Source organism: Sander vitreus, chromosome 3 (assembly GCF_031162955.1).
Source record: "Sander vitreus isolate 19-12246 chromosome 3, sanVit1, whole genome shotgun sequence".
Classification (NCBI taxonomy): Eukaryota; Metazoa; Chordata; class Actinopteri; order Perciformes; family Percidae; genus Sander; species Sander vitreus.
This window is the reverse complement of record NC_135857.1, coordinates 6,281,743-6,291,204: the sequence shown is the minus strand read 5'-3', so window position 1 is coordinate 6,291,204 and position 9,462 is coordinate 6,281,743. Positions and strand designations below refer to the sequence as shown.

Genomic DNA, 9,462 nt, shown 5'->3' with positions numbered 1-9,462 from the left:
GGTGTGTGCCAATTACAGGGGTATCGCATTTCTCAGCCTCCCCAGTAAAGTCTACTCCAAGGTGCTGGAAAGGAGGGTTCGGCCGATAGTCGTACCTCAGGTTGAAGAGGAGCAATGCAGATTCCGTCCTGGTCGTGGAACAACGGATAAGATCTTCACTCTTGCAAGGATCCTGGAGGGAGCCTGGGAGTATGCCCAACCGGTCTACATGTGCTTTGTGGATCTGGAGAAGGCGTATGACCGGGTCCCCCGGGAGATACTGCGGGAGGTGCTGCAGGAGTATGGAGTGAGGGGGTCCCTTCTCAGGGCCATCCAATCTCTGTATGACCAAAGTGAGAGCTGTGTCCAGGTTCTCGGCAGTAAGTCAGGCTCGTTTCAGGTGAGGGTTGGCCTCCGCCAGGGCTGCGCTTTGTCACCAATCCTGTTTGTAGTATTTATGGACAGGATATCGAGGCGTAGTCGGGGTGGGGAGGGGTTGCAGTTCGGTGGGCTGGGGATCTCATCGCTGCTTTTTGCAGATGATGTGGTCCTGATGGCATCATCAGCCTGTGACCTTCAGCACTCACTGGATCGGTTCGCAGCAGTGTGTGAAGCGGCTGGCATGAGGATCAGCACCTCTAAATCTGAGGCCATGGTTCTCAGCAGGAAACCGATGGAGTGTCTTCTCCAGGTAGGGAATGAGTCCTTACCCCAAGTGAAGGAGTTCAAGTACCTTGGGGTCTTGTTCGCGAGTGAGGGTACAATGGAGCGGGAGATTGGTCGGAGAATCGGCGCAGCGGGTGCGGTATCACATTCAATTTATCGCTCCATACCCACGCAAAGTCACCATTTCTGGGTTACTAGACTAGAAAATGCCGAGGCCCTGATGGAGCTCCAGGGCCTGTAGCTAGCCACGATCTGTACCCATAGGACTGAAGGGACAGTAGCAGCTAATGAAATTCCTAATGTTCACAAAAATGCATTAAATTGAAATCGGACAACATTATTATCTTTATAAGACCTTGGGGTAGATGTTATATAAGTGGCGTGACGAAATTCAAACTGTAAATATACTCTATTTATGCCGGCAGCTGGCAGCCAGCCAGCTCTGCGGAGCCCCGGTAGTCCAGTAACCGAGAAACGGTGACTTTCACTGGGTATGGAGGTTGCCGTTTTCTCGTCAGACTGTGTGGAGCTCCTAAAGTCTGACACGTCTTACCAAATTTGCAATTAGCCATACGTTTTCGTAAAACGGCCCATATTTGAGCTTTATATAGTTGATTTCTCGCATAAAGTCTCAGAAGTGAATTTAATAACGAAATAGCAGACAAACAATGTATAACTTTGCAGTGTCTGAAATATGAGACCTGCTGTCTAGTCTCCAATGGATGTGTATGTGGTCACTCAAACCAATCAGCGCACAGCTCATCTAAATATTCATGAGCATACCATATTTGGAAGAAAAGCTCTTGTTACAAATAGGCCATATTCACAGGGTAGTTAAGGACCCATAAAATAGCATTTGAGCAATTTTTAGCCCAACCAATGTTACATACCCTATTAGGAGACTTTAAGGAACAGTCACCCCTTTAATATAATACTATCAATCCAGGCTTAAGTCAATGATATTAATAATGCATGCATGTTGCTTTCTCTAAATTTCAGGTTGTGGTCAACTGCTTTGTTTATTTGATAAATCAACATTGTTTGTGATTGGTGGTTCGCTGTGCATGCAGAGCCTGCATGTCACGTACTAGCAACAAACTCAGTGTATAAAAGAACACTTAAATCAGTGTAAATTACGTTATATCAGACAAAGACCTTTGTTGATTAGTGTTACATTTCCAGCTTCGCAGCTCTGAACCGTAAAGGTAGTTGGGACAGACCCCTTGATTCTTAAGGCTAACTATATTAGCTTTAGCCTGGCTGGTAGCAGCTATCTGGCATATCTGCAGTGAAAAATGGCCGGGAGACATCGTGATAACGTTGGATTAATCAGGTGATTTATTTTGTCTTTGCAGCAAACATAAAACAATGACTACTGTAGGTTCACTACCCATGGAAAAGCATGTGCATCACTGTGACTGTATTGTACGTTTTACGGTACTTTTCTACACACGGGAGAGCCTCACTTCCCATAACAAACCCCGTCGACTAACATTACATCACATACACACGTTGCCCACATGGCCACCTGTCTTAAAGCGGAAGGTTTCAGCCGGTAAGAGTTTACTTTTCTATCAAAAAAGTTGTAGCGTTAACATTGCACATCCTGCGATGTGACTATCGCACATGCGCACATCGTGATGTAGACGATGAAACAAAATATTGTGCAGCCCTACCAAGCACTATTACTTGACCTTGTCTATAAAAGGCAAATAACAAAAACTGCACTACAGAAAGAAACCAAAATCAAATGATAGTATCAGAGCCTAACGAGACTGTACATATGGATTTAGCTAAATTTACCTTTTGAATACACTGAGTCAGCTGTCCAAACCCAAATAAGTATTATAATAACTGTAATGGCTTTTAGTTCACACAACATCAAACTGTGGGGATGTGTGAACAGAGGAGACCTTGTGTCCTCATGGGTATATAGTGTGTATTTGTATGCGTTTTACCTTGTCGTAGAAGACGCGCATTGTGTCCAGAGTGTGAAGGTTCTGCTCCAGCAGGGCTGTTCCAGCAGAATACAAGTTGACTTCATCCAGCTGCAGCACAGCTACTGCCACCCAGAACAGAGCTTTGTGCATGGGAGACTCCTGCAAACACACAGGGTGGGCTTGTTTGGACAGTAACTGATACACAGTGTGACCACTTGAACACAGCAAGTGAGGGTTGTGCTGTAATTGTCAATGACATTAATAAAAAACAAATTTTAAAAATGTCAATAGAGGGATAAACAGGAGAATCAAACTAAATGGTAAACAGACTCCATTTATATAGCACTCTTCTAGTCTTAACAACCACTCAAAGTGCTTTACGCACTACAGGCACCAGTCACACACATTCAAACACTGGTGGCCGAGGCTGCCATCCAATGTGCGACCTGCTCATCAGCTAAACATTCATGCACATGCATGCATCAGATGACGCAACAAGGAGCAATTTGGGGTTCAGTATCTTGACCTAGGACTTGCACTTTGACATGTAGAGATGCAGGGGCAAGGGATCGGACCGACCCACAGCCGCCCACAACGCCAAGTCTCTGATCATTTAACTAATTTAGAACTCATTTAGAACTTTATGAAATACAAAAATAATCTTGTTATTTGATTTAGTTTAGCATAGACATGGCACTTCAGATTAGTCTATATCCACGACGTTCCACTTCTGGGATTGCTCTGTTGCTGCCGGATTTCACTCTTTTCGGCCGGTACCTTCCTCCTTTTTTTGTGTTGGAATTTTAAACTCCGGTTGATTCATGAGGACTATGGTTAACTGCTCCTCAAATTTCTGCAGGGTAAATCCAGACAGCTGGCTAGACTATCTGTCCAATCTGAGTATTCTGTTGCATGACTAAAACAATTTTTGAACGCAACATGTTCCAACAAAACAAGTTCCTTCCAGAGGCTATTTTGCAGCGGCACAGTGACTCTGCCTGGTGCTTAGCACCACCCATGACGATTGTGATCGGTTTAAAGAAATGCCAATAAACCACAGCACGTTTTTCTCCCATCCGGCAATACTGTGTGGAGTAGTCAGACCCTCCTCCGCAGCGCTGTGGAGAAAGGTCTTGCAAACTCAAACCTTAACTCAGGTTATGGAATGGAAACTGCCACACAGTCTGTGCTTATGTAGTCCTGTCTAATTCACTTATATTTTCAAACCAGTTGAAAATATATTGGATCAATCTGACTTCCTCAGAGGCACAGCAGGCATGCAAATAGTACAAAATTCAATATAGAAACAATTTCAAGTCTAAACGTATTACTTCAGTTTATGAATTTGATAAAACTGAGAAATATAGGCAAAGACTACCTTTCTTCCCAAATTAAAAGCTGCAGATAAAATAAAAAAATGCATTTTGCTGTGGCTGGAAGTGGATCTACTACAGTGGTAGTATACCTTGCTGAGTAGAGGTTGCAGCTTGGTCAGAGCAATGACTGTGGCCTCTATTAATACTTGACTGTTGTAATTGTCCGGCCCTTTCAGACAGCTCTCCAGTCCCTGTGATAAAGAGGGGAGTGCAAGAAGGAGCAAGTGGGAGGGAGAGGTGGGAAATGATTAGCTGTTATAAATACAAATACAAGTAATACATTCATGTATATAATAATTTATTAAATTCATATGAAGAAAGCTTTTGATCAAAATATGTTCTAATCATTTTTAACAATCCTTACATAAAGGCGTAAAGGTTAATAAATTAAAGTAAATTAGTTAGTTATTTAGTTATTAGTAAATTATTTTTTTTACCACTAGCCCTTTCACTCAGTAATACTTGTTTTAGTTAGGGCTGTATTTATGAACCTGTGCAACACAATCTTGTTTATATGTACACTCTGTATGTACAGTTGATGACAATAAAAGCTATCTATCTATCTGCAACCATAATGGCATCTTTTTGCAATTTCAGAATAAAATTGATGTAAATATCAAAAACAACTATATACTTTAGCCTAGTTTTCATGTTTTCAGGACAAAGGGGTGAAGAAAATCTTTGACCTTTCGGGACCATACTTTGTTTTCTTTAAAATATGGATAATTTCAAAAATAGATCACTTCACAATAACTTTAATTTAAATGTACTTTATTTGCATGACATTTGTGTTGATATTGGCGCTATGGACCCTGCTGGCCACACCAGAGCCCAACACTTCCTCTGTCCCCAATGTGGTGTAGCCTAACTTGACAATAGCACAGTGGACATATGCACTGTACTGGGTGCATTCTATTGATTTTTAATGAACTGAAACACATGCCATATTTAAAGGTAAGAGTATAGGTTTGGCAGAGAGAGTCATATGAGTGAATGTGCACTCTCACCCGGTCTATGCTGAGCAGAGGGCTGGCCTTGCTGAGGATTCGGATGATCTGTTTGATCTGGCTGTGGCTCACTCTCTTACTGATGCAGCCAAACACCACCAGCGCTCTCGGCTGGAGAGATGGGTTGTACTGGAATGCAAACCTGAAATCCAAATACACATTGTTGCACACTGCAAATGCATGTTCTTAACACTGATGCTTCAAAATAAGATAGAGGAGGTGCATACTTCTGTGCGAGCTCTGTCCACTGGTCTAACCACTTGCAGGCTGGGATGTCCCTCATACAAGCCTGGAGAAAAGAAAAAAGAGAGCAAACAGACTAAAAGAAACTGACAGATTTAGCAAGCCAACTTTTCCTGGGATCTTTGGATTTTCCTATTTTAAATAATTGCACTGGTGGGACAGAGAAGGAGTGAAAACCAGATGTCTAGTTAACTTAATTTCTCAGCTGACCTCCATGATCTCCAGTAAGGCCTCAGTGACGGTCTCCAAGGAAGACAGGGCAAATGTCTCCCTCTCATAGGAGCCTGGTGAGAAGGAGCGGTCTCTGTAGCTGGAGCGGAAGGCGATGACCGCGGCTGACTTGACTTTGCTGATGCCAAACAGCAGGTAGAACTTGGGCAGGGAGAACTCAGTCAGGCTTAGCCTCAGTACCTGCTTTGTCTCCTCTGAAATCATTAAACACACATTTATTTTGATAGGAAACAAAACTCTAGCTTGAGTATTCCTAGCTTTCAAATTGCTCTCATATTAGTCATCTACACCATTCCCATGTAAGATTGTTGAATTTAACACATTTCTTATCCATACAACAACAGAAGGTTGCTGACCTAATCAAATGGGTATAGTAAGACCTCACCACTGAAGTTGAGCTGCGAGCAGGTGCAGAGGGAGTGGATGATGTTGATAACCAAACCGTGGGTGGAGGCCCTAAGGGACAGCGGCCCAGTGGCTACCAGCAGGGTCACCACGTGGAACAGGTATGGCAGGTGGGCTGCAACATCCAGGGAATTGTTGAAGGACAGCATGAGCATGTAGCGTGCCAAAATGGCAATGTCGTCCCACATCAGGTGCTGCTCCAGTGTGGGTGTTGGCGACAGGCACGTCTTGTCTATGATCTTACACATCCGACCAATAACCTGCCACAAAGAATAGGAGAAGACCAAATTGAAACACTACAAACAAGAACCAAACTTTTCATATCATTCTCAAAACTCATGATCACTGATGGGAAAATAAAACATTACTTGGCCAATAGTTAAGCCTTTCTTGATATCAATCAATTCTATGCAGGCAGCTATAATGACATATCATATACAGTATCATTTCAATACACCTAGGTGGCAACAAATATGTCCATACTAAACGACCAAATCCATCATAAATCTCCCCTCAGATTGATCGAATCTCACCGTGCAGTAGTGTTCAGGAGTCACTACTTTTTCTGTATAAAACTAAGTCACGACTATTCAGACAATTCTCAGAGCCTCTGAGATTTTTACATTAGTGTTTTTGGGGTGGAATGTTCAAAGCTAGAGTGGGGAACTCAGTTCAGTTAGAGTAAAAAGCAGCTTTAACATCTTCTGACTCGGAATATCCACACAGGTGTTTTCAGTTAATCTGTCTAATTAGCCCTCTTCCCATGACTGTGTGGGTGTATCAATTGACATCTTCTACTGTTAGCTCTGTGGCACCTGTTAGGGCAGGACAAATGACACCTTTATCATTCTTGGTAGATCAAGAAAATGTATGTGTCTGTAATAAATTCCCATCAAAGCTCTGGCCCAGCAGAATAACTGAAATCACGTGTTGGTGTTCAGAGGCTTTAAAAATTGTCCTAAACTTGCTCTAATTCCCACAAGTTTCACTCTTCATCATCGGCGTCGCCAGGTAATATTTCTGGGGCTTCAGTCCCAAATGTTTTGACTGTAGCCCCGAATGAAAGTTTAGGTGCGCAACAATATTGCTAAAATTTTTTTGAAGTTCCCTTGGCGTGACGTTAACAGTCTATGGTTTAGGCTCAAACACACGGAGCTCTAAAGCAGACCAGTCCGTCGTTTTGTGTCCACTCTCTCTGCAAGAATAGAGATAAGCAGTGCGGCTTGTCAGTGTAGCAGCTTCAGGTAATTATAATGGACACGCTCTGCTGTGGGCATGCTTCAGCAGTGTCATCTGAACTCCATGTATTTCTGCCGTAGTTTCGGTTTTCCATTTCATTCAGAGAACAGCGACCAAAATGAGGATCTCTGTGTCTGTCAGACAGAATGAGATACTACCATATCAGCAGAGCAATAACATAATGCTGTAGGGCAGGTGAATTTTTTTTCTTGAAATAGTGATTTTAATCTTGTAATATTATAACTTTATTTGTTCTCAAAATATTACAACTCTCTAAATTTTGGAGAACACAGATGGGATGAGTTACATTGGTAACCCTTCCTTTTACAGTCCCCTAATAACCAAGTATTATCTTGCTGTAACACATCTGAGCTATTACAGTCCAGGGGTTTATTAATTAATGGGTGCTCGGGGCTCGAGCACCCACGGAGAATACCGAGCACCCACTGTGCCAAACTGCCAGTAGGCTACATACATTTTAAAAATAAACATTGCAGTTGGTGCTAAGTGGAGCGTCTGTCATAGTGTGATTGGTTATGTCGCTGTCAGTCCCCTGCTCCATATCCTATCCACCAATCACAGCGTCTCTCGGATAAAAACGCCTCTTTAGTGACCCCGCTCCATCCCCCCACTATACAGTGTATGTATGAGCGTTCGATAGCACAGTGGCGGTCCGCCACGGTAAAATTTCCAGCGCCACGGTATCAGAAATAGGGCAGGTGCACAACAGGGTTTCCGCTATGTACAACGCGCACCACCGCTCCTTCAGCTGTTTATGAAAAGTCATAAACTCGTAGCACCGTCTGCTCTACTGAACTCAAGCGAACTGTCATCTGCTCTCTCTCCCCCTAGGGTGAGCAGAGCAACTGGAACAGTGACAGGACGTCATCACTCGCGAAGTTATGGCAACTAAATAAAAAACAGGGCGAGTACTACTTCACTCAATAAGTGATAAACAGCAACGAAAGCCGCGACATGAAATCCGCACTCACGCCCGTGAAATATGACAGCTACAGTTTATTGGAAAATAGCATTGTGGACACTGAAGTTGATGAATTTACTGTTTATCAGACCCCAGATGAGACAAGAAGCTAACGTTAGCCACGCTGCTGTGGTGGCCCCTCTGCCTCGCCGCTGCAGGAGTCTGTGTATATTCCTCCGACACGCTGTAGTAACGTTACTGATTTAAAACCGTTTTCCAGGTTAGTGGGGGTGCATACCGCTCAAAACCAATATGAAAAATGTAGCTAGTAATGTTCACTCAGTGTTTTGTTAAACTGTGTGTAAAATGAGCGGTGACGTTAAATCACCCTACGGTACCGTCTATCTGGATGGTTTCAAGGTAACGGTCGGTAGCTTACATTAGCAGATAAGCCCATACTCCGTCCAACACTGCACCCCCTCCCCGCCACCACTGAAAAAAAATTCTAGAGGACAATGGAAATGCAAACATTTTTGGACTACTTTTTTTTTTAAACGGCGTGCACCCGTGCACGCCGTTTAAAGCAGATAAGCAGAGATAAGCAGAGCTTCTATTTTTGCCGGATGCCAGAGAGCTCTGCAGCAATTCAGCACAGGGCAGATTGTGCGGCATAGGAAGTCGAGCACAGAAACAAAATAAAACATCCGGTTAATTTTCAAAATAAAATACACTGTGCTCATGGCGGATCATATTTCTCTGCACTACACCGGGAGATCAGCAGGTCAGCACAGAGTTGTTTCCCCTCTACTCCTCTGGATGGAAACAAACTGTTGTTGGTTTTGTGGTTCTGGTTATAGAAACTACATCCTGTAATACATACCTGCAAACTCAGAAGGGCTGACATTTTACATACATACATTTTACATACAGTCATGTGAACAAATTAGGACACCCATGCTAAAGTTGACTAAAAAGAGGAATAAAAAAAAATCATCTTTAGGAAATTGATCTTAATGCCTTAATTTAAAAAAATGAGGAAAAAATCCAATCTTTAAGGACACCAATTTTCTTTGTGAATGAATAATGTAGCGTAAATAAATAAATGTTCTTCCTTAAAATACAGGGGGCATAAGTAAGTACACCCCTATGTTAAATTCCCATAGAGGCAGGCAGATTTTTTATTTTGAAAGGCCAGTTATTTCATGGATCCAGGATACTATGCATCCTGATAAAGTTCTCTTGGCCTTTGCAATTAAAAAAGCCCCACATCATAACATCCCCTTCACCATACCTAGAGATTGGCATGGTTTTATTTCAGTTAGCCTAATAGCTGGTTTGATTTGCATTGAGAGATGATTTTTATGGAAAGTACCCCATCGCAAGCAGCGATGAACAGGGCCTCGCCCCTCCAGGCACGCCGGTGGTACTTGCGGGATGCTAATTGATGCAGTTGT

The 9,462-nt window shown here is 42.9% G+C and overlaps 1 protein-coding gene across 3 annotated transcripts in view; it reads right to left on the bottom strand.

The window, feature by feature from the left end:
- Positions 1 to 2,469: 2,469 nt before the first annotated feature.
- nf1a (neurofibromin 1a) overlaps positions 2,470 to 9,462 on the bottom strand; it is a 223,417-nt gene continuing 216,424 nt past the window's right edge. For 2 of the 3 annotated variants that reach the window (XM_078245820.1, XM_078245821.1), the window contains exons 41-46: positions 5,828 to 6,107; positions 5,422 to 5,636; positions 5,196 to 5,257; positions 4,969 to 5,110; positions 4,051 to 4,152; positions 2,470 to 2,744 (exon numbers count right to left, since the gene is read on the bottom strand). In XM_078245820.1, the coding sequence (XP_078101946.1) occupies positions 2,568 to 2,744; positions 4,051 to 4,152; positions 4,969 to 5,110; positions 5,196 to 5,257; positions 5,422 to 5,636; positions 5,828 to 6,107 (978 nt within the window). In that variant the 3' untranslated portion in view covers positions 2,470 to 2,567. The remainder of the gene's footprint in view (positions 2,745 to 4,050; positions 4,153 to 4,968; positions 5,111 to 5,195; positions 5,258 to 5,421; positions 5,637 to 5,827; positions 6,108 to 9,462) is intronic. The other variant, XM_078245822.1, reaches the window with a different exon arrangement.